At 48.9% G+C, this 27,560-nt stretch overlaps 1 protein-coding gene across 5 annotated transcripts in view; it reads left to right on the top strand.

Annotated features, from left to right (window-relative positions):
* Positions 1-1,651: 1,651 nt before the first annotated feature.
* Positions 1,652-27,560, top strand: part of Odf2 (outer dense fiber of sperm tails 2) — a 39,554-nt gene continuing 13,645 nt past the window's right edge. Inside the window, exons 1-13 of one of the 5 annotated variants that reach the window (XM_040745087.1) lie at positions 1,652-1,830; positions 4,188-4,278; positions 5,392-5,517; positions 12,160-12,330; positions 13,456-13,616; positions 14,546-14,675; positions 15,158-15,289; positions 21,888-21,959; positions 23,371-23,442; positions 23,531-23,647; positions 23,942-24,127; positions 24,452-24,561; positions 26,557-26,692. In XM_040745087.1, the coding sequence (XP_040601021.1) occupies positions 1,667-1,830; positions 4,188-4,278; positions 5,392-5,517; positions 12,160-12,330; positions 13,456-13,616; positions 14,546-14,675; positions 15,158-15,289; positions 21,888-21,959; positions 23,371-23,442; positions 23,531-23,647; positions 23,942-24,127; positions 24,452-24,561; positions 26,557-26,692 (1,668 nt within the window). In that variant the 5' untranslated portion in view covers positions 1,652-1,666. Of the gene's footprint in view, positions 1,831-4,187; positions 4,279-4,994; positions 5,154-5,391; positions 5,518-12,159; positions 12,331-13,455; positions 13,617-14,545; positions 14,676-15,157; positions 15,290-21,884; positions 21,960-23,370; positions 23,443-23,530; positions 23,648-23,941; positions 24,128-24,451; positions 24,562-26,556; positions 26,693-27,560 lie in introns of those variants that run through there. The other 4 variants (XM_040745084.1, XM_040745083.1, XM_040745086.1 and 1 more) reach the window with 4 other exon arrangements.

Here is a 27,560-nt window from a genome sequence, read left to right as displayed (position 1 = left end):
GCAGGCACACACGCTGCTGGAGCTGAGTGCGCTGCATCTTGACTCAGGCAACAGGCTGTCAGCTGCCATTCTCTGCCTTCTTTACTAGCACTTATGTATTTATTTATTCTTGGGTTTAGACAGGGTCTCACTGGGTAGCTCTGGCTGTCCTGGAACTCACTCTGTAGACCAGGCTGGCCCCAAACGCACAGATAAGCCTGCCTCTGCCCTCCTGAGTGCTGGGATTAAAGGCATAGCCACCACTGCCTGATTTATTAGAGTGTTAATCTGAAACCCACGGGAACCTGTTTTATGCCCGGCTCTACAGGAAAGGAAGATGGCAAAGAGCACCCAGCGTGAGGTAGTGATGGATCCACATGTAGTGTTCATGTGTGCTGGGCCCATGCACGCACAGAAGGGAGCTGAGTGCACTCTCATCTCAGGGTGGCCCACAGGGAGAAAGGAGCCATTGGAAGGCGTTCCTGTTGTATGGTGCCTTAGTCAATGTTCCATTGCTGTGTAGAGACACCATGACCAAGAAGACAGCTCTTATAAAAGAAAGCGTTTGATTGGGGCTTACTTACGCTTTCACAGGCTTAGTAGATTATCATCACGGCAAAGATCATGCTGCACAGTGCGGAGACAATATGTGGAGTGTTGGCACTGAAACTCGAATCTAGGGTTTTGCTCCTATCAGGCCAGGACTCTACCCTTATCCGCAACTGTAGATTGGATCTTGCAGAGCCCCAGAATGGTAGGGTTAAGTTATGACTGAGGGATCCAGACTGGCTGCCAACTCATGGCAATCTTCCTGCCTCGGCCTTTCATTGCTGAGATTACAGGCGTTAAAATAATAAAAAAAGACTGGGTGTGGTGGTGCACTTCTTTAATGCAAGCACTCAGCAGGCAGAGGCTGGTGGATCCCTGCTCCAGGGTAGCAAGTTCCAGGCCGGCCAGGCTGCACCCACAAAACGAACCGTCATGGGGTGAGGAACAAATGTGACTACGAGAGAAAGCTGAGGATGCAGGTGGGAAAGTCCTTTAGGTTCGCACTCCACGGAGGAGCTGATGGGAGCAGAACTGGTGTCAAGGAAAAGAGGTCTTCATGGACTCTGAGTTTGTTAAAGTCCCAGAATCCAGGGAGGCAACCTGAGCCATGAGACAGTCCCTCACGGTAATAGGGAAAAAGAGTTGGGAAGATGGCGACTCAGCAGAGAGAGAATCTCAGCAGAGTAGGTACAGAAGCGGCGTGAGGTGTGCCAGAGGGAGGCGCGGGGTGCGGGGAGTGCGGCACTTCTGTTTGGGCGGTGTGGGAGAGGGGCACAGCCCCGGCAGTGTTGTCTGCACTGAGTGTACCAGGCACAAGGATGGCTTTAACCCCAGCCTGTCCAGTGATCCCCCTCTGCGCCCAGCTTCCTACTGTGTGTCAAGGAGAGCGCATAGGGCTCAGGAGTCAGGAGGACCAGGGCAAAAATGGCGGAGGGGGCGCGGGGCCCTGAACGGTGGGACAAGACCAGGCTGGCCTGCACGGGAGGCGTCGCGCGTCTCCCAGGCGACGGGGCGGTGGGCCGGCCGCGTGACCCGGAAGTGAGCGGAGCGTCCCGTGGGGCGGGGCATCTCTGTGACGCTGGGGGCTGGGCCTAAATGGCGAAACCCGAGGGGCTCCCGGGGGGGTTTGAACTGGCCAATGGGCGAGCTGCCGACCGGGTGTCGGAAAAGGAGGCGGAAGCGGGGAGGAGCCGCCGCGGGAGCCGGACTGCATCCACCGCGGCGTCTCCATGGCACGACCCTGGCTTCCGACTTCAACGACTTCATAAGGCGAAGGTTCTGGGCGCAGCCGTGCCGCTCTTGGTGAGAGGCCGCGCGGCGGGGCGGGGAGCAGAGCACCCGGGCTCAAGCCCCGCGCCTCCGGCCCGGGGGCTGGCTCGACCGGGCATCGTCCCCGCGTCCAGGCGCGCTCCTTTCTGCGTCCGAACCCGGCCCGCCCCGCCCCTCGTTGGGCGCGGGCCCGTCCTCCTCCCGCTAACGGGCGGGCCGGCCGCCTCCGTCCTCTCCGGGCCGTCGGGAAGGCTCTTTTCCCTCCTCTACTGCCCTCGGGCAGGGCTGCGCCCTTCTATGGGCAGAACCCCGTTCCCTCTAGCCCGCTGGTGGGTGGCCGTGTGCCTCATCCTCCCCGGAGGCTACCCCTGCTCCCTGCGTACTGGGCCGCAGCAGTTACGCGTGCTCGGGGTGGGCAGGCCTCCGGGGACCCTCCCGGCCAACCCCGAGATGCGGGCGGCCTTGGAGCTGTCCCGCTGCCCATCACCTTCCCTGGCCGCCGCTCCTCCTTCTCCACCTATTGGGTCTCCCCGGTAGCTATTCTGCCGGGAACGCCCCTTCACCTAGGAGACAGTTGCCGGGGTGCCGCCCCGAATATCCCTCCAGCTCCCTGCACCGGTTCCCGCCCCTGGGGGGCCCACTTGGGGCCTAGCGGTTCTCACCTTCTTCGCACGCCAGCCAGCCCTCAGGTTTAACCCCTGGTAGCCATCGGCCCGCTCTCCTTCCCGGGTGGGGCCTGGGCATGCTGGTCGTCGTCCGCCTTTTAGTGACGCCCCCTTACTGTTCCGCCTTGCCCTCCACCTGCCTCCTGGCAGCGCACTCGGCATCCCGCAAGTCGCTCAGCCTCTCCCGTCTTCCTCCTCCCCACTTTGGCAGGACAGTTGCTGTGCGACTTGGACAGTAGAGGAGCGCCTCCCAAGTTTTCATCCAACTGCCACCCCCAAAGCTTCCACCCTCCTCCCCTCAGAGAGAGGACGTTTGATGCCCGGCCCCTGAGATTCTCATTGGCAAGCCCCTCTGGGTCCCCTGAGCAGAGTCTGCCGACCCAATTGCCCACCTTTGCGGCTTTGATGCTTAGCCATGTCTGCCTCATCCTCAGGCGGCTCCCCCAGGTACAGCCAATGTGGGGGGCGCCTTTGCAGTAGGGCAGGGAAAGGTAGTTAGGGCTCCCCAGGCTAGGCTCAATGGAAACGTCGGTTTTTTTTTTTTAGTTTCCCAGTTACTGAAAGTCTGGACCAAAACCACTTAAAAGTGACTTTGAATAGTGAGCAGTAAAGACACACAGGCTTACCCCCTACCCCAACTGTATCCCCTCCTGACCCCCAAGCCACTCCAGCTTCCTAGGAGCAAACAAGATCATTCTTGTCTTAACAGTGGAGTATCAAGATCTGAGTCCAGCTTGGCTTGGATTTACCAGGTCACCAAAGGTGTCCTCAAACTCTTGATTCTTCTGCCTCTCTCTACCTTCCATATGGTGGCTTGAGCTTTTCCCACCATGCCACCTCTAAACTAGTTTCTCTGAGGGAGCAGAAATGTTTAAGTAAGTAGAAGGGGGGAAAAACTGAGTTCCTAGTTTGGACAGTCTTCCAAGTGGCAGTCCAGCTCAGTAAATAGCTGTAAGTGAACTGAGAAAATGCACACTGCGGTGCTGCTGTTTTAATATACCCCCAAGAATTTGTGAGGTTGGCAAAAGGCTATCTGGGGACTGCAAGGAGGCAGTGGGGTATGGTGATTTGATGGTCTGAGCCTTCTTCCGCAGCCTGGAACTCTTGAGTGGACTGCTAATTGTGGACACACTATTTGCTGCTGTCTCCTGTTGGTCTTGTGCATGTACAGGCAGGGCTCTTGCAGGGCAGCGAGTGCACTGCATTGGGGCATTGGGAAGTGGGTTCTTCATGTGCTCAGGTAAACGAGTGAGCCTTTGTTTTAAAAGCTTGAGTCACAGCCACTTCGTTGGTGAGTTGAGTGCTCTAGATGTCTTAGTTTCTTAGGTTGACCTTTCACTGAACGTTTCCCCAGAGGAACCCGTGTTCCGGACACTGACCTGGGGACCACCCCCCCCCACTTGTTTGAGACTACCTTGGCAGCTTTTTTTTTTTTTTTTTTTTTTTTTGTTACCTGGTAGGATGACAGGTAGGCTTTTCAGCACAAGGTCACAATACATATGATGCGATGCAGGTTAAAAGGCCAGACTTGCAGACACCCTTCACCTTGTTTTCCATCCTCTTGCTGGGCGCACCATGCGTACCTTGTGCCCATCTACAGGGAGCCAAGGGATTCGAGGCTGGTTCTTCTGACTGCCAACCCAGTAGGCCACCACATGCACAGAGCTGGGAAACAGTAGAGCCCTGGTTTTCTGCTTATAATCTGGTTCTTGTGCCCGGGTGCAGGTTTCCATCGTGTGGGAAGAACGGAGTAACGAGTCTCACACAGAAAAAGGTCTTGAGAACACCTTGTGGCGCACCCAGTGTAACTGTGACGGTAGGTGACCCTCACAACAGCACCATCAGAAACACTTCTGCAAGCCTTTGCTAGGGGCTGCCAATACGGTGAGGGCCCAGGTGTTCTGGACAGAGCTGTTAAGCATAGCCTGCTTGCTGATAAAAGTGCCAGGTGTGAGGAGGTTGTCTTGGTAGACTTCCAACATCTTTAGAACAGATATTTTAAAGAAGAAAAAGAAAAAAAAAATAAGAGACAGGATAGGAGCTGCTGGTGGGCAAGGTACCTGTACCTGGGGTCCACCCTGCTCATGTTTTCTTTAGAGTCAACACAACCTTCTTACCCTTGGCATACCCACTAGCTTTCGATGCCCTAGTGTCTTACTTGCATGTGTCCTGATTTATTCTATGCCTTAATCATTTTGTGTACAGTTTCCCATGCTAATTTGCATGCCTGATTGAAAGATGCAGCTTTGCAGCTGAGCTACACTAAGTCCAAGAAGGAGCTGCCTAGGCCAGTGGGCTTGGGTGGAACTGCAGCTCTGAGGACCCCTCTGCGGCTTGCCTTTGGGCTTTTAGAGAACCCTGTCCCAAGTGGACCTGGAGACCTTCAGCAGAGTCTGCCTAAGTGATACTCCTGCCTTGCTTGCTGCCTGCATGCCGGTAGTTGGTAGCTGTCATGCTCACTCGGTGGCTGAGCTTTCAGGTGTCCCAGAAGCCTCCGAGCTTTGTTTTCATGCCCAGTTTACTTATCCACAGATCAACCTTTTTTGTGTTGCCCTCCCCTGCCCTGCCTGCCAGAGGTGAACTATGAAGGACCGATCTTCAACTCCCCCCTTACATGTTCACGTGGATGAGAACACTCCTGTCCACGTCCACATAAAAAAACTCCCGAAACCGTCAGCAGCCACCAGCCAGGTAGGAGCATGGCAGTGGGGTGAGGTCACAGCTGTGGATCAGGGCGCTGTCTCCTGGCCCAGCTTCCTCACCCTTCTGACTCCAAAGGTTTGGGAGATACTCTCTTGCTTTTCTGATTAGAAGGTAGGCAGCAATACAGTTACCCAGAAGAGGAGTCCATGGAGAGTTGGTGTATGCCATCAGAGGGGTACTGGGCAGTTGGACCTGGAGATGACTCTAATTTTGTCTCTTTCCACAGAAATCTCATAAGCGCGGAATGAAAGGGGACACTGTGAATGTACGGCGGAGTGTCCGGGTGAAAACCAAGGTACCTTGGATGCCCCCTGGAAAATCATCTGCCCGGCATGTGGGATGCAAGTGGGAGGTAGGCTCAGTCTTGTTCAGGCTTCTCTTCTTGGACTGGTCATTGAGAGTCTAGCAAGCCTCAAACTTGGTATGATTGCCGGAATTCTAATATGCCTCATTTACTGAATGCCTTACTAAACCCTGAAAGCATACAGCACTACTTAGGTCCGTGCAGCGTTGTGGTAGGTCCTCTGTTCTAGCATAGAGATGAAACAGCTGGGAACTGATGTCCCTGGAGTCTTTCAAGAGAGAGCAGCAGAACTAGAGTTAGAATTCAGCCTCTGCTTTGCCAGACAGATTTATGTGTCTGTCATAGTACCTGAAGCATTGGGTATGTGTGCAAATGTACATATACCAACATACAAAATAGCTAAGAAAATGTGGCCATATGGATGATGTAAGTATCTCATTCACGCTGGGGTTGGAACAGTCTCTGGGGGAAACTGATTGCTTTCAGTAGTAGAGCATATGTGTCTCATAGTTATACCTTAACAATATTTATCCATGTACCTGCTCAACCACCTACCCACTCTTCCATCCATCCACCCACCCACCCACCTATCCCCCCACCCCAACCATCGGTCCACATCAGCCACCCCTACTCAGCCGTTCATCCAGTGATTCATACACAGTACATTCCTCTTAGGCTTGTACCAGACATTGCCAGCATAGGAGCTCTAGCTATTAAGCCTGGAAAGACATACTTCTTTATTCTTCGTTTTAAGTGCATTGCAGCAAAGAACTCAAAGGCTAAAAAGCTTTTGACTGTTTTGAACAACAATCTCATTATCAGTAGAGGTAAAGGCTTCAGAATGATGCTCTCTCAGAAGGCCAGGTGTGGTGCCTCACACCCTTAATCCCAACACTCACCACTCTGTGAGGGAGAGGCAGGCTGATCTCTGAGTTTGAGGCCAGCCTAGTCTACATAGTAAATTCCAGACCAGCCAGGGCTACATGGCAAGACCCTGTTTCAAAAAAACTGCTCAACCTGATTTTTTAGAGTCAGTCTTTTTCTTATAGTTGTTACCTTGAAAATGAGAAACCCAAAAATGGATATAATTCTGACATTCATAATCACACTACATGGATTTGATTTTTTGATTTGTTAGTTATCCTCAGCAGACAAGAGGAATCTGGGTATCCTCAAGAATGCATGGAAAGTGTTGTGAATAGCATAAGAACACAAGGAAGGTGGGCATTTCTGGCTTGGGGGTGGGGCCAACTAACTGATAGCATACTTAGCATGTGTGAGGTCCTGGGTTCAGTGCCTCAGTATTGCCACTATAAGAGATACTGCTCCCCCCAAAAAAGGTTGAAATAGGAGTTGGAGAGATGGCTCAGAGGTTAAGAGCAGTGGCTGGTCTTCCAGAGGTCCTGAGGTCAATTCCCAGGAACCACATGGTGGCTCACAACCATTTGTAATGAGATCTGGTGCTCTCTGCTGGCCTGCAGGGATGCATGTAGGCAGAACACTATACATATTAAATAAATAAATTTTGTTTTTTCACTTTTTTTGGGGGGGGGGAGGTTTCCAGGCAAGGTTTCTCTGTGGCTCTGGAGGCTGACCTGGAACTAGATCTTGTAGATCAGGCTGGTCTCAAACTCACAGAGATCCACCTGCCTCTGCCTTTCTAGTGCTGGAATTAACCAGCACCTGACGTTTTTTTTTTTTTTTTTTTTGAGACAGGGTTTCTCTGTATAGCTTTGAAGCCTGTCCTGGAACTCTTGTAGACTAGGCTGGCCTCGAACTCACAGAGATCTGCCTGCCTCTGCCTCCTGGGATTAAAAGTGTGCACCACCACCACCATCACCACCACCATCACAACCTGGCTATAAATCTTTAAAACGAGAGAGAGAGAGAGAGAGAGAGAGAGAGAGAGAGAGAGAGAGAGAGAGAGAGATTGAAATAAAAATGGTCCCTTAACATTGTTTTACTACCTTAATGTAATCATTGAAAAGTAAATTTGAAACTTTGATTTACAGAGAAGTGCCAGATGTGGTGAATGTCTGTAATCCCAGCACTTGGGAGGCTGAAGCAGGAAGATTGTTAAGAGTTAGAGGCCAACTGAGACTTAGTGAGGCCTTGTCTCAAAATCAAAAATATAAAGAAATTAGAATCAGTGCAGCACGGTACCATTTTTATTGAATGGAAAGGGGTTTAAAGCACCAGAGGAGGTGGCTTAGTGGTTAAGATCACTGAATACTCTTCAGAAGACCCGGTTCAGTCCCAGCAACTACAGGGCCACTCATGTCCTAAGTCAATCTTTGCTGCGCTCTCTGTAAGACTCCAGGGGAGTCAGGTCCCAGCCGTTTCATGTGATGCCCTCTTCTGGCCTCTGCAGGCATACGGCACACACATGTACAGACATACAAGCAAGCAAAACATGAAAATCAGTAAACCTAAAATAATAAAAGCAATACAATAAAAACAATAAAACAGAAAGGAGGTAAAAGATTGCAATTATCCTATGTCATCAACTTTTTAAGGCCTTTTGCTGTTGAGACAGTCTAATGTAGCTTATTCTGGCTTCAGACTCGATAGGTAGTTGAGGATGACTTTGAATTTCTTTTAAAAATTTAAGATTTAAGATGAGCAGTGGTGGCACACACAGCTTTGGAGGCTGTCCTGGAACTCACTCTGTAGACCAGGTTGGCCTCAAACTCACAGAGAAAGTGCTGGGATTTAAGGTGTGTCCCATTACCCATCATCCTTTGCTGAGATTAGTGGCATGTGCCACTTTGCCCAGCCTTCAGCCCTTTTCTTTTTTTGAGACAGGGCTGTCCTGGAACTCACAATGTAGACTATGCTGGCCTTGCATTCCCAGAGATCCATTGCACTCTGCCTCATTAATACTGAGATTAAAGGCCTGTACCACACCCTTGGCTCTGCTCCTTTTAAAAATTAAAAAGCTATGTGTGTGCATGATGTGCAGATGCATGTCCATATGGCAATGAGAGCACAGCCTCAAGGATCTTTCCTTGGGAGATCTTCAACTTGTTTTTTCTTGTTTGTTTTTTTGTGACACGGTCTCACTGAACCTGAAAACTTGGCAAGTAGGTAAGGCTGGCCGGCCCTTGAGCCGTAGGGATCCTCTAGTCTCTATCCCTCCAGAGTTGGAGTCATAGGCATGTATCACAGGGCCTGGATTTTTTTTTTTCCTTTGAGACAGGGTTTCTCTGTGTAGCCTTGGCTGTCTTGGAACACGCTCTCTAGACAAGGTTGACCTTGAACTCACAGAGATCCACCTGCCTCTGCCTCCTAGAGTGCTGGGATTAAAGGCCTGTCCCATTACCCAGTGTGCCACCAACGCCTGGCAAACCACTGCGTCTTTTTATGTGATTTTTGTGGTCCTGGGGAGTGAACCCAGGGCTTCATACATGCTTAGCACTCTACCAGCTGAGCTGCAACTCTAGCCTATTTCTAGATATTTTAAAAGTTACACTTATGGGGGCTGGAGAGATGGGTCTGTAGTCCAAGCCCTGAGGGGCCAAGGCAAGAAGATTGCTGTGTATTTGAGGCCAACCCAGGCTACATAGACCCTGGGTCAATGGAAAAAAACAATGCCAGATTTTGTAGCTGACATGTGTAATGTCAGCATTTAGAAGGATGAGGCAGGAAGACTGTCGTGAGTTTAAGGCCATTCTGGGCTCCATATTGAGAGGTCAGGCCATCCTGGATCTATCTATACTCACCATCAGCTAAATCTGGTTTGTGGCTCATGCCTCCTAATTCTAGCACTAGATGGACTAAGACTGCAGTATTAAAAAACAAGGAAAAAAGGGACCAACAGGATTCTCTGTGGGCAAAAGTGCTTTCCTGGTTATGGGAATTCAGTCCCTGGGACCCACACGGTGGAAGGAATGAAACGCTTCTATCTCTGAGTGACTGGTGACTGACTCCGGGATAAAAGTGCTAGTGTTGCCATTTGAGCCTGGTGATGTGAGTTAAATTCCTGTAAGTCATGGAGGGATAGATGTCGAGAACCAACCTCAAAAAGTTGTCCTCTCACCTGCACACACACACACACAGTGGAAACTGGCTTCCTGTAGCTGTGGGTTGCTGGGAGAAATAGTCCTGATGTTTTGCCTGAAAGCTTAATCCTAGAGATTTTCCCAGAGAAGTGAATTCAAACTGCAGCTGTTTTTCCTGTTTTCTTTCTTTCTTTCTTTTTGTTTTTGATTTTATTTTTCATGCATGAGTGTTTTACTTTCGTGTGTGTGTGTGTCTGTGTGTGTGTGTGTGTGTGTGTGTGTGTGTGTGTGTACTGTGTACTGTGTGAGCCTGGTGTCACAGAGGTCAGAAGAAGGCATTGGGTCCCTTGGATCAGATGGTTGTGAGCCACATTGATATAACAGGTGCTCTTAAGCACTGAGCCTCCTCCCTCTCCAGCCCCACCTGAGGTACAGTGTGATTTGGTGGCAGTGATGCTCGGGACTCAGCTAAGCATGCAGCCTGCCACGGAGCTCCATGCCTTCCCTTGCTTGGTCCTCCACACCATTATTTGTCTTTGGGAGAAAGAGGATCTAAGTTTTTTCCCCCTTTTATTTATTTTTTTATTAAAATATTTATTATATATACAGTCTTCTGCCTGCATGCCAGCAGAGGGCACCAGATCTCATTACAGATGGTTGTGAGCCACCATGTGGTTGCTGGGAATTGAACTCAGGACCCCTGGAAGAGCAACCAGTGCTCTTTTTTTTTTTAATGTTTTTTTTTTAAAGATTTATTTATTTATTACATACACAGTATTCTGCCTACATACCAGAAGAGGGCACCAGATTGAATTGTAGATGGTTGTGAGCCACCATGTGGTTGCTGGGAATTGAACTCAGGACCTCTGGAAGAGCAGCCAGTGCTCTTAACCTCTGAGCCATCTCTCTAGCCCCAGCCAGTGCTCTTAGCGGCTGAGCCATCTCTCCAGCCCTTTTTTCCCCCTTTTAAAAATTTTTTGAAAAAGGGTTTTAGTGCATAGCTGACCTAGAAACTCACTCTGTAGACCAGGCTGGCCCTGAGTTCCCAGAGAGCCGCCTGCCTCTGCCTCCTCAGTGCCAAGGTTACTGATGTGTCCCGCCCACCGTGCCCAGCTTACCTCTGGCCTGTTCTTGTCACTGCCACCCTATTACTCACCAGTCATTTCCCGTCATATTTTCCCCTCTGCACGAATTTCGGGTTTTTTGTTTGGTGTTTTTGAAGACGGCATTTTGAGATAGGGTCTCTCTGGATAGCCCTGGACGTCCTGAAACTAGCTGTGTATAATATATATAGTTGTTGTTGTTTTTGAGACAGAGTTTATCCGTAGCTTAGGAGCCTGTCCTGGAACTCACTCTGTAGACTGGGCTACCCGAGTGCTGCGATTATAGGCATGCACCACCACTGCCCGGCCTATTGTGTGTGTGTGTGTGTGTGTGTGTGTGTGTGTGTGTGTGTGTGTGTGTGTGTGTGTGTGTGTGTGTGTGTGTTGCCTGTATTTATGTCTGTATACCATGTACATCCTGTGCCAGCAGAAGCCAGAGCGGTGTCAGATCCCCTGGAACTGGAGTTAAAAAAAGAGGTGTGAGCAGCCCTATGGGTGCTTGGAGTAACAAATACTCTTTTTTTTTTTTTTTTTTTGGTTTTACGAGACAGGGTTTCTCTGTATTGTTTTGGAGGCTGTCCTGGAATTTGCTCTGTAGACCAGGCTGGCCTTGAATTCACAGAGATCCACCTGCCTCTGCCTCCTGAGTGCTGGGATTACAGAGTTTGTACATGCGAGTATGTATATTCATAGAGACCAGCAGAGTACATCAGGTTCCCTAGACCTGGGGTGGGTTCCAGGCAGTTGGGAATCACCTGATATGCCAGGAACAGATTTCTGGTCTACAGGATAGCACACACTCTTAACTGCTGAGCCATGTCTCTAGCCAACATTATTCTTTCAATTTTATTTTATGGATGTTTTTGCCTGTGTATGTAAAGCACCATATGTATGTCTTGGAAGCCAGAAGAGATTCATCACCTTGGAATTTGGGAGACAGGGTTTCTCTGTGTAACTTGGCTGGCTGTCCTGGAACTTGTTGTGTAGACCAGGGTGGCCTAAAACTCAGAGATTCACCTGTCTCCACCTCTTGAGTCCTGGGATTAAAGGCATGTGCCACCACATCTCTCTCTCTCTCTCTCTCTCTCTCTCTCTCTCTCTCTCTCTCTCTCTCTCTCTCTCTCTCTCTCTCTGTCTCTCTGTCTCTCTGTCTCTCTTTTTCTCTTTCTCTCTTTCTCTATGTCTCTCTCTGTCTCTGTCTCTCTATGTTGCCTGGTCTTAAACTCTTAGGCTCAGGTGATCTTCCCAGAGGTCTCAGCTTTCCAAGTGGCTGGAACTAACTGCTCAGGCACACGGCCCCCAAACCTACTTTCTTATAACTTAATGTTCTAACCCGTGCCTTTTCTTTCAATGTTTGTTAGAAATTCTTCAAAAGCATCATTTAGACTTGGGTAGGTAATGTTCCTCCTCAGGAGGGCCTGGAGTGGTTGGTTCCTGGGCAAGATCTCAGGGGTTGGCCATTGACTTGTGTTTGCTCTGCCTGCTACCTTGGTAGTCAGCAAGCCTCTAGTGCACAAATAATTAGTGGAATTCTGTCAGAGCCTTGAACTCAGCTGTTTATGTGTCTCTCCCCTCCTTTGCATCAGAATCCACCTCACTGTCTGGAGATCACACCACCATCTTCAGAAAAACTGGTCTCGGTAATGCGATTAAGTGACCTCTCTACAGAAGACGACGATTCAGGTCACTGTAAAATGAACCGTTACGATAAGAAGATTGACAGTCTAATGAACGCGGTCGGTTGTCTCAAATCTGAGGTAATGAAGCTAGTGGGCTAGACAACTAGTACCTGAAACAAGCAGGCGGGCCAAGCAGGTTGGTTTGCCTGTGATGCTTCCCTCAGGGTGCCTCTCTGTGGCTCTCCTGTCCCTCCTCAGCAAGCCTTCCCAGGGCATCTATTTGGAGAGGTCACTGGGCAGTTTGAGTTTCCTTCATACTTGGAGAGCTCTCCAGGAGTACTTAGTTTTCCTGGTGCTCTCAGTGGTGGCCAGTGGTGATTACTGTAGTCAGTGAAGCTGGCAGGGTTAGCCCCTGTTTTGCTTGTGTTTTGAGGCAGTCTTACTGTGTAGCTCTGACTTGAGCTATCCTCTTCTGTCTTCTGAGGGCTGCAGTTATGGGAGTGTGTCATTCCTTTGGCTTGGGGCCTGGAAAACAGAGCCCAGCTTTTGCTGCTTGGAAAAGCTGAATGATTGGTGGCCCACGCCTTTAATCCCAGCACTCGGGAGGCAGAGGCAGGCAGATCTCTGTGAGTTCGAGACCAGCCTGGTCTACCAAGCGAGTTCCAGGACAGCCTCCAAAGCCACAGAGAAACCCTGTCTCGAAAAACAAAACAAAAACCAAAAGAAAAAAAGAAAAGAAAGCTGAATGAGAGCAGAGAAGATATAGGAAGTCTGTCTTCACTTGTGGTGGTAAAGCTGGGGAGGGGGAGTGGAGCTGGAAACAGCCCACGCCATGCAAGGACCCCCACTACCACCACCAGAAGCAGGTGGGGCTGGCATTAAAAGCCTTACTGCTGAGGTGCCTGTGTCTTTAACTCTCACTGGAGGTCCTGAGAGCCACCCTTCCTGACAAACAGGCCATCCTTGCTCCATAGCCACTGTCCTTTTTTTGTGACATCTTTCCTCCTGCAGCATGCCAACTGTACTACTGTTGCTGCCTGGCCCCACCCCTGGCCAGCACGCATCACTCAGTGTCTTTTGTACTACTCAGGTTCTTCATGTGTAGACTGGGTGGAGTGTATGTCTGGAGGAGAGCCAATGTTTTTGTGACTATTCACTGAGACAATGCCCATAAGGCCTCAGGCACAGAGCTCTAACACCCTTCTTAGAAGGGTCAGATGTAGCCGTCCCTTCAGTGGCTCTTTTCTGTGTCCCCATTCCAAGGTCAAGATGCAGAAAGGCGAACGTCAAATGGCCAAAAGGTTCCTGGAGGAGCGGAAGGAGGAGCTGGAGGAGGTGGCTCATGAGCTGGCAGAGACAGAGCATGAGAACACGGTGCTCAGACACAACATCGAGCGCATCAAGGAGGAGAAGGACTTTACCATGTAAGGAGTCCTGGCTGTGTGGTGCTGCTTTCGGGTTGACCCCTTCCTGCCCACCCAGAAGAAGCCAGTGGAGGGAGGCAGCCCTGGTAGTCTGTGGGGAGCCTGCTCAGTGTAGCGCACAGCTGGGGAAAATGAGGACCCAGTGTGGTATTGTGGATAGAGAACTCCTTCAAACAGGAGTTTTAGGGAAGACAGGACTGTGAGTTAGACACGTAGACGTTAGAAGATGAAATGCTGGGAACCTTTAATGGGAGACCCAGAGTGGGCATCGTTTGCCTTGGGCAATGGAAAGTCGGTTAAGACAGGCTGTGGAGGGCAAGGGTCTCAGAGGTGGCAGGATGTAGAGTTGGAATTTATTATTTTTTTTTCAGAATAAAAATTCTGAATAGAATCGAGGCCTGAACATGCTCAATGCTTTACCTTTGAGCCATGACCCCTCTAGCCTGTTGGTAACACATTGAGGTTGTGGGGAACACTTAAAACTGAGCAGTGACCAGGCATGGTGGCATTTGCCTGTAGTCACAGCACCAGGAGGTAGATCCAGGATTGAGAATTGAAGGCCAGTTCCTGTGACATAGCAAGTTCAGAAGCCATCCTCAGCTACAGGAGACCCAAACTGAAAGAGGCAGAGTTGACAGTGCGGTGAGAAGGGATGAGTGAGCTCAAGAACATGGAGGCAGTCTTGAGATAGTCAAGGTCATTGGTTATGGCATGCTGGCTCCAGTAGAGGCTCTGTTTTGATACTGGAGCAAATATGACTCTTGGTTCTCGTACTTCTAGAAGGCCACCTGGGCAGAAATGGCTTCCTGCACCCCTTCCTTATTGTTTCCTGGCAGAAGGGGAGTCTTTGAGGCCATTGTGAGGTAGCTCAGAGCTCTGGGCAGGCTGGGCCCTGCCACCGCTCACCAAGCCTATTTTTCTGGCCCCAGGCTTCAGAAGAAACATCTTCAGCAGGAGAAGGAGTGCCTCATGTCCAAATTGGTGGAGGCTGAAATGGATGGAGCAGCTGCCGCCAAGCAAGTCATGGCCTTGAAGGATACCATCGGGAAGCTGAAAACCGTAGGTGGAGCCCTAGGACGGTGGTGGGTGGGGGCAGGGTGGGGGCTTTACGCAGTCATCAGGCTGACTTTATGACATCTCCAGGCTGGGGGAGGGCACAACTGACTGCTCAGTCCCAACCCCCCACTCTCACTTCCTGGGCCTTGGTCCTTGAAGATGACCTCTGTTGATCAGGGCATCTAAGGAGACCAAATCATGGGCCACTTGGGATCACAGTGAGTCAAGGCATGTGGTTGATTCCTGCATGTGGTTGATTCTCTCTTGCCTCCTGCAGGAATCCTACCCTTACCATACTCCCACAGCACCCCCCCTCCCCACCTCTCCCCTTCCCCAGGCCCACTTCCAGGAGACCTGCCTTTGACCCCTGTGCCTCAGCTCTCTTGTCTGAGTTTCCTGGCACTTGTGGGCCTGTCTCCCCTGCTGTGTAACTCTTGCATAGGCCTGCCTTCCCCTGAGCTGCATAACACGTGCTTCTCCCCCAGGAGAAACAGATGACTTGCACTGACATCAACACCTTAACGAGGCAGAAGGAACTTCTCCTGCAGAAACTGAGCACCTTTGAAGAAACCAACCGCACCCTCCGAGATCTGCTGAGGGAACAGCACTCCAAAGAGGTGAGTACCTGACCTGGGGCAGCTCCCGTGTGCTCCTCTCCTTCCTCCCTGCCCAGTTTGAACCCGGCTTGGTTGTCTCTAAACAACCCTGTGAGACCTTGCCTGAAAGGACCAGGGAGCAAGTCAGGGAAGTCATGTGTCTCAGCTGGTCTTGAAGCCACTTCTGGGGGTAGGCACAGGGAAGACCTAGACCTGAGGTTTCCTGTCCCCCTCTTCCTCTTTTTCTTCTCTCCTCCTTCCTCTCTTTTTTTTCCTTGGATCACAAGCTTGCAGTCTTCCAGACTCAGCTTTTCAAATGCTAGAGTTAAAGGTGGAGCCACTACATCTGCCTCTGAATGCATTTTATGTTAGGTGGAAAATGTCTATTGGTGGACATCCAAAAATTGGGGAGGGGGGTGGCACTTGGTCTACATAGCAAGACTGTATTGCAAATAAACATTTTTAAAGGGTCAGGAAAGCTGGGTAGTGGTGGTACACACTTTTAATCCCAGCCCATGGAAGGTAGAGACAGGCAGATCTCAGAGTTCAAGGCCAGCCTGGTCTACAGAGCAAGTTCCAGGAAAGGTAGGGCTACACAGAGAAGCCCTGTTTCTAAAAAAAAAAAAAAAAAAAAGCAAGGTGGGGGAGGGAGCTGGGATGTTGCTCAGTGTTGGAGGCTTTGCCTGTCACATGGAGGTCCTAGGTTTAATTCATGGTGCCACAGAAAAATAGGTATTTTGTGTGTGCATACTATAGTAAACAAGGAGATGAGAAGATACTTTTGTGGAGTTGGTTCTTTTACCTTTATGTGGATTCCAAGAATCAAACTTGGGTCACTAGGCTTATATAGTCATAGCAAGCACCGTCACCTGCTGAGTCAGTTTTCAGGCCTCTTATTTATTTTTTTCTCAGAGGGGTCTTACCTAGCCCAGGCTAATCAGCCTTGAAGTCTTGATCCTTCTGTGTCCACCTCCCAAGTCCTAGAAGAGTTGAGAGCCCTACACCTGTCTGCGACATTCCTGGAACTCTTTTGTAGACCAGGCTGGCCTTAAACTCACAGAGATCTCCTTCCTCATCCTCTGCCTCTGCCTCCCTAGTACTGGGACTAAAGGTGTGTGCCACCATGCCCAGTCCTTAAATATGGACTTTAAGAGAACAGGAGAGAGACAGTAGCACAGTAGTCTTTTTGAGTGGAGGTGGGTGTCTCATTTCGTAGCTGGCCTGGGACTCACGGTTGTCATACTACCTATTCTTCCTGAGCGCTTGTGATCCCAGGCCTAGGCAGCCATACCCTGGCCCCAGCATTACTGTTTTGTGATAGGTGTATTTATATGAAATCAAGATGATTAATTTATGTAGAATATATATTTCATTTGTGTGGTAACAATACTTAGAAGCTACTTTCAACTTTTTTTATAATATGTTATTAACCAGAGTCATTATGTTGTATGGTGGGTCTCTTGAACTTACTGTTTTGTAGCTCGTGTGTGTGTGTGTGTGTGTGTGTGTGTGTGTGTGTGTGTGTGTTCATTCGTTCGTTGCTGTGTGTACGCACACGCAATCCTGCAGAGACTAGAAGAGGGCATCAACTCCCTTAGAGTTCCAGGAAGTTTGTGAGCTGCTGTGTAGGTGGTGGGAACTGAACTCAGGACCTATGTAAGAGCAGTGTGCACTCTTAACTGCTGAACCGTCCTCCAGCCCTGGAACTGAAAGTTTGAGTCCTTGCCCGTTAACCCCCCATCCCCATCCCTACAAGACTGCTGATGGGTGTCTTGATTGTGCACTGTGTACACACTCATTCTTCAGTGGTTCTCCAGTAGGGTTGACTCTGAGCCTTGGAGTGAGAAATACTGCTAGGTTAGCAAATATCCATGTTTCCCCATAGTTCTGGGGATTGTGGTGATGGTACATGCATCTACACTGAGTTACCCAGTGAACGTTCCTGAGAAGACTGATAACACCTATGGTTTCTGTTTGTTTCACACAGACACACATACGCGCACACACATGCAATAATAAAAATATGCTATAATCCCTGTCCAACTTCCAATGTCAAGTCCCTTGTACTTCCATTTGTGATAGTCTTCTCAGAGGGAAACTATCTTTTTGTTTTTATTTTTATTTTCTTTTCTGTGTATGGGTGTTTTGCCTGCATGTGTGTGTGTATACCATGTTGAAACAAGGGTCTCATTCTGTGTATAGCTCAGGCTTGCCTGGAACTCATCTTTGGCCTCAAACTGTTGTAGTCCTCCTGCCTCAGCCTCTAAAGTGCTGGGATTGCAGCGGTCAGCCACGGTGTCTGACTCATAGCTTTCAGACATCACTTTTCTCCTTCAGGCCTAACATGGATTTTTGTTGCTATATTCTCATTGTAATGGACCCATTCTGTTGATGAACTCTTGAATTGTCACTCTATTTCTGCCTAATTGTATTGATGTCTGTCACTCTGCTGTGCTTGGAAGTTTCCGAGTGTGCATGACAGCATAGTTCTGAGAGGCAGAGGCTGGAGGGCTGCCAAGTTTGTGCCTAGCTTGGGCTGCATAGTGATTTCCAAGTTACATAATGAGAACCTTTCTCAAACATAGTTATATGAAAAGTCTAGAATGTTTCTATTAATGCTTCTAGTTATAACCAAATTTGTCTCTAAAATAGTTATACCTCTTTAATTTCTGGCTTGGTGATCTCAGTCAGGTAATTCATACCTCAGTTTTTCTTCTATAAAATGGGAAGAACATCATCCTTTTGGGATTATGCAAAGATGAGAGAATTTATGGATAAAGACTGACATCTTTCCTGGCATGTGACAAGTGCCTGTTAAATTGTAGCTAACTGCTTCTTTTCTTGGAGGAATGTGACACTTTCAAAAAGACTATAGTTATTGCTTTTTTCTCTTTTGGGAAGCAGAGAAAGATTTTTTTATTTTTTTGATATAGGTGTTCACTCAGTAGCCCTTGCTGGCTTGGACTTCACAGTGTAGACCCAGGCTAGCCTTGAAATCCTGATTACAAGTGGGTGCCACTACTCTCAGCTTTTATTTGCCTTTGGGTTTAAGGCAGGGTCTTCTGGGTATAACCTTCTGAAGTATAACCTTAAACTTTGTGTTTCTGTCTTAAATGCTGTGAAGACAAGCCAAGTCCTTGGTTCTGGTTTTGCTTTGAAATGGGTCTTGTGTAGACTTAGTTTTCAGTGTAACATAGGCTAGCCTTCAATTTTCTTTTTTAAACAAATTCATGCCGGGTGTTGGTGGTGTACGTCTTTAATTCCAGCACTTGGGAGGCAGAGGCAGGCAGGTCTCTGAGTTTCAGGCCAGCCTGGTCTACAGAGCGAGTTCCAGGACAGGCTCCAAGGGTATGCTCCAAGAAACCCTGTTTTGAAAAAAAAAAAAAAACTAAACAAATTCATTTTGCTGGGTACTGGTGGCACATACCTTTAATCCCAGCACTCTAATCTCTGAGTTTGAGACTAGCTTTGTCTACAGAGTGAGTTTCAGCACCGCCAGGGCTACACAGAGAAAACCTGTATCACAAAATCTTAAAAAAATAAAATAAGGGCCTGGAGAGATGGTTCAGAAGTTGAGAGCACTGACTGCTCTTCTAGAGGTCCTGAGTTCGATTCCCAGACTTTGTGGTCTGAGCCTACTTCAGGGCCCAACTCTGCCCTTTGTAGCTGTGCAGCCTTAGGTCATTGCTTGTCCCAGTCTCATCCTCGGTTATAAAGTGAGGGAACGCCACCTCGGCTACGTGAGGTCTCTCACCCTCGGTTATAAAGTGAGGGAACGCCACCTCGGCTACTTGAGGTGTCAGAGTGGAATGTTTTGGGGAGTGTAAATGGCAGGAGCCTGAGTGACACACCCGAGGGCAACAGCTATAGATAGGCCTTTCTTTCCTTTCCTTTTCCCTTCCTGTTCCTTCTGAGCCACAGCCTCGCTGTGTGTCCCAGTCTGTCCTTGACTATTCCATTCTATTCCATGAATCTCCCAGGTGCTGTCCTTTGTCAGTTCTTAAGAACTGGCATCAGGGGACCTTGGAAATTAGAGGGAACAAAAGTGTTAGCCTCTTTCAAGGGATGCCTTGTTTGTGTGTCAAGAAACATACTTGGGTATCATAGAGATACAATGAGTAAGAAAACGGGCAAGGAGAAACATAGTCATCAGAGGAAATCCAATGACTGTCAGTGTCTGCAATGCTGAGTCGTCGCCGGGCAGTGGTGGTGCACACCTTTAACCCCAGCACTGTGAGACAGGGAGGTGAGTCTCTGAGGTGAGTCCAGCCTGATTTACTGAAGTGAGTTCTAGGGTAGCCAGAGCTAAACAGAAAAATCCTGCTTGAAAAACAAAACAATACAAACAGATGCCAAGTCTCCCTGATAATTAAAGAAGTGTAAATTAAAACAGCAGAAGAGCTTTGGCTAAGACCTTAGCTACCTAGGGCTGGTGAGCATGACGAAGCAAGCACTCAGCTTCTGCGGGGCCATGGGAGTCAGTGCATCTCTCTTCCTGGTGTCATCCCAAAGACCACTCTCCATGTCTAGCAGTGTCCATTGCCTCATTGTTGCAAGTGTAAATCCAAGGAGTTGCCCAGACTGTAGGAGGAGTTAATATACTGGAAGATTAGAGACAAAGTGGGACAGGCAGATAGCTCAGAGGGTAAAAATGCTTGCCATATAGTTAATGTGGCATGAGGCAGAGCTTGAATTCAAATCCCCAGAACTCATGTAAAAGGGACTGGAGAGATGGCTCAGAGGTTAAGAGCACTGGCTGCTCTTCCAGAGGTCCTGAGTTCAATTCCCAGCAACCACATGGTGGCTCACAACTGTCTCTACTGGGATCTGATGCCCTCTGCTGGCATAAATATGTACATGCAGACAGAGCACTCATACATAAAATAATCAAATCTTTAAAAAGGAAGCTGCTGGGTAGAACTAGTATCTGTAATCTACTGGGAAGACAGGTAGGAAAGTCCTTGTAACTTAAGGACTATCTAGCCGGAGTCAAGGTAGGAGATGAGGACCAAAACCCGAGGTTGTCCTCTGCACACTTGCATTGCATGCATACCCTGCACTCACAAATACATAGCTGTGTCTATACACATTGTATACAAACATGCATGTGCAAAAAGATGAGAGACATGAAAGGGCTTTAAAGTCAATAGAATTCAGGTGGTGGCATGGGCTTCTAAATCCCAGCACTCTGGGAGTTAGGGGCAGGAGGATTGTAAGGATCTCTGTGGGGCAGCCTGGGCTATATAGAGACTGTCTGAAAAAAACAACTAGGGACTAGAGAGATGGTTCATTAGTTAAGAGCATTTGTTGCTCTTGCAGACAACTGGAGTTTGATTCCCAGCACTGGTGGTTCTTATCAGCCTATAATTCCAGTTTGACAGCATCCCACACCCTCTTCTGGCCTCTGTGGGCAGCTGCATACATTTTATACACATGCCCATACCCTTATAAATAAAAATAAAGTCTTAAAAAAAAACATGGAAGGTAATCATCAAGGGGAGTGAAAATGCAATGTCTGGAAATAATCTCAGAACTGTTGCATGTCTACCATGTCCTAAGTTCAATTCCTAGCACCAGGGAGAAAAAAAGCAATGGCAGGTTAGAGATAAGGGGCAGGTTGGTGGCTGCCAAGGACTAGAGGGAGGGTGCAGTAGGGAGTAGATGCTTAATAGTACCAGGGTTTCCTTGGCATGATGGAAATGGTAGTGATTGCATTGCCCTATGAGTGTACTAAATGTTACTGCTATATGCCTACCAAGCTAAAGTGGCAAGTTTTTTGTTTTTGTTTTTGGTTTTTTAAAGATTTTATTTGTTTAGTATACAGTGTTCTGCCTGTATGTATGCCTGCATGGCAGAAGAGGGCAGCAGATCTCACTATAGATAGTTGTGAGCCACCATGTGGGTGCTGGGAATTGAACTCGGAGGTTAAGAGCACTGGCTGCTCTTCCAGATGCCCTTTTCTGACCTCCATGGGCACCACACACTTGCAGTACACAGACACCCACAGGCAAAACACCCATATACATATGATGAAAAGCAATCCAAATTTTTAAAAAACAGAAGTAAAATGAGCTGAACAGTGGTGGTGCACACTTTTAATCCCAGCACTGGGGAGACAGAGGTAGGCGGACCTCTGTGAGTTCAAGACCAGCCTGGTCTACAGAGCGAGTTTCAGGACAGCCAGGACTATTAAACAGAGAAACTCTGTCTTGAACGTGTGCTCACCTCTCCCCCCAAAGGAAGCAAAATTTCAAAGCAATGTATAGAAAAGGGAAAGGCCACCATCAAACTATTAGCTTTAGTGGATGTGGGCATGTGTATTCAACTTATATTTCTATTTTATCTCTCTTTTTTTTTTTTTTTTTTATCCCTTGAGTCAGGGTTTCTCTGTGTAGCCCTGGCTGCCCTGGAACTGGCTCTGTAGGGCAGGTTGGCCTTGAACTCCCGAGATCCTCCTGCCTCTGCCTTCCAAATCCTGAAATTAAAGGTGTGTGCCACCACCTGGTATATTGAACTCATATTAACATTCATGACTTTATAATGAGAACTGGGTAAAAGAAAATCATTGAATTGTGCACTACTTATTTAATTTTTCTTTTTTTTTCTAACCATGCTGAAGGATTCTGAGAGACTAATGGAGCAACAAGGTGCATTGCTGAAACGTCTGGCAGAGGCGGACTCAGAAAAAGCGGTAACCACACACCCCTTGCCCACTCCAGTGAGTTAGGTGCCAGAAGCCTGGGCTTCCAAGAATGGATGCTGACTGGAGGGCAGGCTGGAGCCCCTGTTCCACCATTTGTCTGGGTGGTATTTTGTGATCTATAAATTGGTGGGCACCAGCTTTGCTGCCTTCTCTACTAGGCTTATCTAGGTAATTGATCACTGGAGGGCTCAAGGTACAAAGTGAGACACCAGCTTGAGGGATCCTTAGTACTCTGGCCCTGTTAATCCTGGATTTTTTTTTTTTTTGAGTTCCAACAGTCAAAATATATATTGCTGTGTGTGGTGGCTCATGCCTTTAATCCCAGCACTTGGGAGGCAGAGGCAGGTGGATCTCAGGGAGTTTGAGGCCAGCCTGATGTACAGAGTGAGTTCCAGGACAGCCAGGATGACAGAATAGAGAGAGAACCCTGCCTCAAAAAGAAAAAAAAAAGTAAATACCTTTTTACTTAGGAAATCCATCTTAGAATTGTCTTCCAAGGCTGCATGTTCCATGGAATTGAAGCTGTGCAAGATGTTAGTTCATGGGTGCAAGAGACAAACAGCGGAGCCTCGTGTCCAAATAATTTGGGAACCTGTTGGCTGACCTGAACTTAAAAGTTCATCAGGCTTCTTAATCCCAAGACATTGGGAGCCTCTGGTATTCAGTGGCCTCACATGTCTCTTCGAGTGTTAGGAAGTAGAGCTAACGGCCTTGCTGCCTGGCTAGTGATCACTGTGAAGGGCGACAGTCTGTGTGTGCCCCTTCCCAGCTCATCTGGCTCTCACTCTGTCCTGCTTTTCTTAACAAGCCATCTCTAGCAAGACTCAGAGAGAGAATACAGGTTTGAGGAAGGAATGGAAATTGAGGGTTACTGACATTGCACTCCCAGCTTAGGAAGGTAAGCTAGCTACGATGGTGAGGATGCTGGAACATCAGCACCTGCCAAAAAATTTGAAAGATTCAGTCATATTGTGATAAATGTGAGATTTGTAGAGTGCAGGACAAAATACTTGTCTCATTTTGAATGATGTGTGGTTATTGCTGGGCAGAATTCTTTGAGCTTTGTGCTTTTCTTTTCTTTTTTTATGAGACAGGGTTTCTCTGTATTGTTTTGGAGGCTATCGGTCCAGCCCGGCCTCGAACTCACAGAGATCCGCCTGCCTCTGCCTCCCGAGTGCTGGGATTAAAGGCGTGCGCCACCACCGCCCGGCTGCTTTGTGCTTTTCTATATTTTCCAGTTAACATCACCTTTCTTAAAACTGAGAAACACTCATTCTTTAAAAAAATTAATATAGGCTAGGTACTTCCTGCCTAGGTCTCTGACATTTGCCAAGTGGTTTCTATGTTGAGTGGTCAGGCCCCTCTGCCCGATTCAGAGCGTGTGACTGTTCTCTCACAGCGCCTGCTGTTACTGCTGCAAGACAAGGACAAGGAGGTAGAAGAGCTTCTCCAGGAGATACAATGTGAAAAGGTACCGTGCCCAGCCCCTGAGCTGTGCTGGACCCGCGCTGCTGGCCATTATGCTAGAGCCGGCTCCATCACTTTCTCTGTCTCCCAAGGCTCAAGCAAAGACAGCATCTGAGCTCTCCAAGTCCATGGAGTCCATGCGTGGGCATCTACAGGCGCAGCTCCGGTGCAAAGAGGCCGAGAACAGTCGTCTGTGCATGCAGATCAAGGTGCTTGCTGGCTCTCGGGTGGGGCCGGAAGAGGCTGGCACTCTCAGGTTTCTTATGACCACCCGAGGAAGTTGTTAGTCTCAAATGCTTTCCAGGTTCCCAGGGTGGCTGCTCTGCTGAGTCACTCAGGTATCTGATGAGTTTAAAAGCTCTCCATGCTCAAAGAGCCCCAGAGGGCCACGACTCTGGTGTCTCTCACGATAGGTCTGCGTCTGCGCTTTTACGTCTTCCCCTCTGTTCTCTGCCGGGCCTCCTTGCTGTCTTTTCCACCTCTTCCTTCCTGTCTCCTACCAGAACTTGGAGCGCAGTGGGAACCAGCACAAGGCGGAAGTGGAAGCCATCATGGAGCAGCTGAAGGAACTGAAGCAAAAGGGAGACCGAGACAAAGAGACCCTGAAGAAGGCCATCCGAGCCCAGAAGGAGCGAGCTGAGAAGAGTGAGGAATATGCCGAGCAGTTACATGTGCAGCTTGCCGACAAGGTAACAGGCCTGGGTCCTGCCTCTCCTCCCAGAAGAGCACCTTTGGTTAGAGGGAAGGAGCTGGAAGGGGTGTGGCTAGGGAAATGGAGGTGACTAGAGGGCTAGGACTGTCTAGTGTCCAGCCTGAGGGAAGGATGACTGAGGATCTGCCCACAGGATGCAGTGAGATGCTGGGAGCCTGGGAGCTTAGCTTGCTTGGCGCCTGTACCACTGCCAGTATTCTCTCATCTTGGGAGGGGGAGGCTGTGTAAGTTAGCCCACCTTACCTCCTTTCAGCCTGGGTGTTGAAAGCAGGCTGACATGCCCACTGTCCTGCGTTCCTAGGACCTTTATGTTGCTGAAGCTTTATCTACTCTGGAGTCATGGAGGAGCCGCTACAACCAGGTTGTGAAAGACAAAGGAGACCTTGAGTTGGAAATTATCGTCTTGAACGAGTACGTCTTTGTGTTAAGAGAGGAACTGAGGAAGGGACTTGAGGGGCAAGTGGAAGGAGCATGGTACCCTGAGGTCTCAAAGCTCATGATGCTGCTGTGTTCTCTGTGGGGTGGAGTTGTAAGCTGTGCTAGATGTGAGCAGCCATGTGCCAGGCTCTGGCTCTAGCCCCTGACCTCTACTCTACTTCTACTCTACTTGCCTAGCACATGAGAGGCCCTGGTTTCCATCCCTTGAGCTGTAAACATCTGTAAGTTTCCTCGGTGGGGATGAGGTTCTCCATCGCAGAGGCCCAGTCTAGCCCAAGTCAATGCAACAGAACATGGGTACACAGTTATCTTGCTTGATTTTGGGGGATGGTGCAGCTGGTCCCTGTGAATTCTCCATTGTCTTCCAGTGCTGCCTGCCAACAGGTCAGAGGTATGGCAGGGAGATAGTGGCAGCAGTAGCCTCCAGGGTGTGTATGACTGACTTTGACCCACTTTCTTTGCCAGTCAGTGACCACACAATTGTTCTCAGCCACAGTCATTTGTTCCTTCATTGTAAAAGTATGTGTGGAGCATCTCCCATGTACCTGTGTGCTGGCTGTGGGGCTGCAGCTGGAAGAATACAAATGGATTACCTGCTCTGAGTTCCACTTGGGGTCTTGGGGCTACAAGATGCACAGGCTCCTTTGGTCAAGGATATAGGGCCACAGGAAGCTAGCAGCCTCCCATTTGAGGACAGCTTTCCTTGGGAAGTGTTTGTGTTGCATTCTGCTCAGCTAAGCAAGGTGGAGAACGTGCCGTGTATCGGGTGCTATTCTCAGGGAATTCTCAATCTTGTGAAAGAAGAGAGAGAGGAAGTTATAAAGGATACATGGTAGAGATGAGGGTTGAAGAAGGGATGTTCTGAGGAGGGGATTCTGAAGTGGGCCTCTAAGGGTGAGTGGTAGGCTGCCCGGTGAGATGCTGTGTACTGGGCCCAGTCAGTGCTCACTCAGGGTTTGCTAAGTGAACACCCTGAGAACACAGCTGGAGTAGAGCTCAGGGGGGCATTTGCCTAGTGTGTGAGAGCCCTGGTTTGCATCCCCTGAGCTGAGAAACCTCAAATAATAATAAAAATAAAAATTTAAAAACCCCTGAGAGCAATGCAGGGAGTGAGGTGGAGTGGTGGCGCACGCCTTTAATCCCAGCCCTCGGGAGGCAGAGGCAGGCGGATCTCTGTGAGTTCGAGGCCAGCCTGGTCTACAGAGTGAGTTCCAGGACAGCCTCCAAAACAATACAGAGAAACCCTGTCTGGAGAAACCTTGTCTTGAAAAACAACAAAAACGCTGAGAGCACAGACCGTGCATAGATTGTGTGATGGTGTGAGGTTGAGGTGTGTAAGACCAGAGCCTCGGAACTCTCCAATGAGGCTACAGTCTGCAGATTTCACTGACAGCCCTGCTGACCGGCAACAAAGAAGAGAGGATGAACAGGAAGGCAGCGTGGCTTCCTTGCTGTCACTCAGGCCTCTCTCTTTACAGTTTTTACCTGTGATAGCCAGGGGTATACACACAGGAACATTGTTGTGGGGACAAAAGCCACAAGTGCCAAGCCTGGGCGTGAGGACTAACTGGGCAATCCTTACCGACCATCAGCCTGGAGATTGTGGGGAGATCTCAAAGGACTCTGTCCTACACCAAGAAAGGATGGTAGAGGGCTGTCTGGTGATGCTGGAAGCAGGGAGGGACTGTGTCTCAGTCTTTTGAGGTGATCAGAACGGACACATTTAACAGTTTTGACTAAAGGTTTGACTCAGGATTGACTAAATGGTAGGCAGCTTCCAGAGGATGTCTCATGGAGCAGTTTTGAAAGGATCTTATGTGGAGGTGGGACAATGATGTGAGAAAGCCACTTCTTGGTATGAGACGGGGGCAAAAGGCAGTATGCTGTGAGGTGGAAACAGTCTGTGGTGGGGGCAGACTCCATTCCCACAGAAATCTGGGAATTGATTTCTATCTGCTAATCTTGCAGTCGGGTGACAGACCTTGTAAACCAACAACAAAGCTTGGAGGAGAAGATGCGGGAAGACCGGGACAGCCTGGTGGAGAGACTGCATCGTCAGACCGCCGAGTATTCTGCATTCAAGCTGGAGAACGAGAGGCTCAAGGTCTGGATGCATACTGGGAGCTGGGAGACCAAGGGCAGGCTGGGGACCCTCATGGGCCAGATGAGCCTAGGGTCTGCAGAGAGCTCAGGCAGTGTGCTGATAAAGGGAGTGCTCTAGTGTCAGCGATGTCTGGCCTCACCCGCACTGCTGCATCTTACTAGCTTCAGGGCTCTCTGTGTGTGTGTGTGTGTGTGTGTGTGTGTGTGTGTGTGTGTGTGTGTGTGTGTCTGTGTCTGTGTCTGTGTCTGTGTCTGTGTCTGTGTCTGTGTGTGTCTGTGTGTGTCTGTCTGTCTGTCTGTCTGTTGGGAGGGTGGTAATGTAATCATTTATTGCTGTGGCTCCCTGAGTGGGGAGTCCTGCTGAGATTGTAGTATCATGTGAAATGCTTACATGATGTATTTAGTGAACGAAATTGACTTTGACTCTTATCATGACTCTCTAGGGCCTTGCAATTGAATGTTGACTATTTTGGTTAATAAGGAACTTGGAGTGGGATATACCTTACTTGTAGAGCTCTTGCATAGCGAGCCTGGGGTCCTAGGTTTGATCTCTAACCTGCCAAAGATAATAAAGAAAGCAAGGTTTGGCCAGATGGTGGTGGCACACACCTTTAATCCCAGCACTCAGCAAGCAAAGGCAGAGCAGGTGGATCTCTGTAAGTTTGAGGCCAACCTGGTCTACAAAGAGAGTTCCAGGACAGCCAGGGCTACACAGAGAAACGAGAGAGAGGGGAAAAAAAGGAAGCAAGGCTTAATGAGCGTCACACAGGGTTTTGCCCAAGGAAGTATTTGGAGGAGGGATTTGAAGTCGAGAACAATTCTGTAGATCCAGCCATTTATTTGTCTTTACTGAATGTGGAGGTACATAC

This window comes from Mesocricetus auratus, unplaced genomic scaffold (genome assembly GCF_017639785.1).
Source record: "Mesocricetus auratus isolate SY011 unplaced genomic scaffold, BCM_Maur_2.0 Super-Scaffold_100004, whole genome shotgun sequence".
NCBI lineage: Eukaryota > Metazoa > Chordata > Mammalia > Rodentia > Cricetidae > Mesocricetus > Mesocricetus auratus.
The sequence above is the reverse complement of the archived record's forward strand: the minus strand, read 5'-3'. Positions and strand labels throughout refer to the sequence as shown.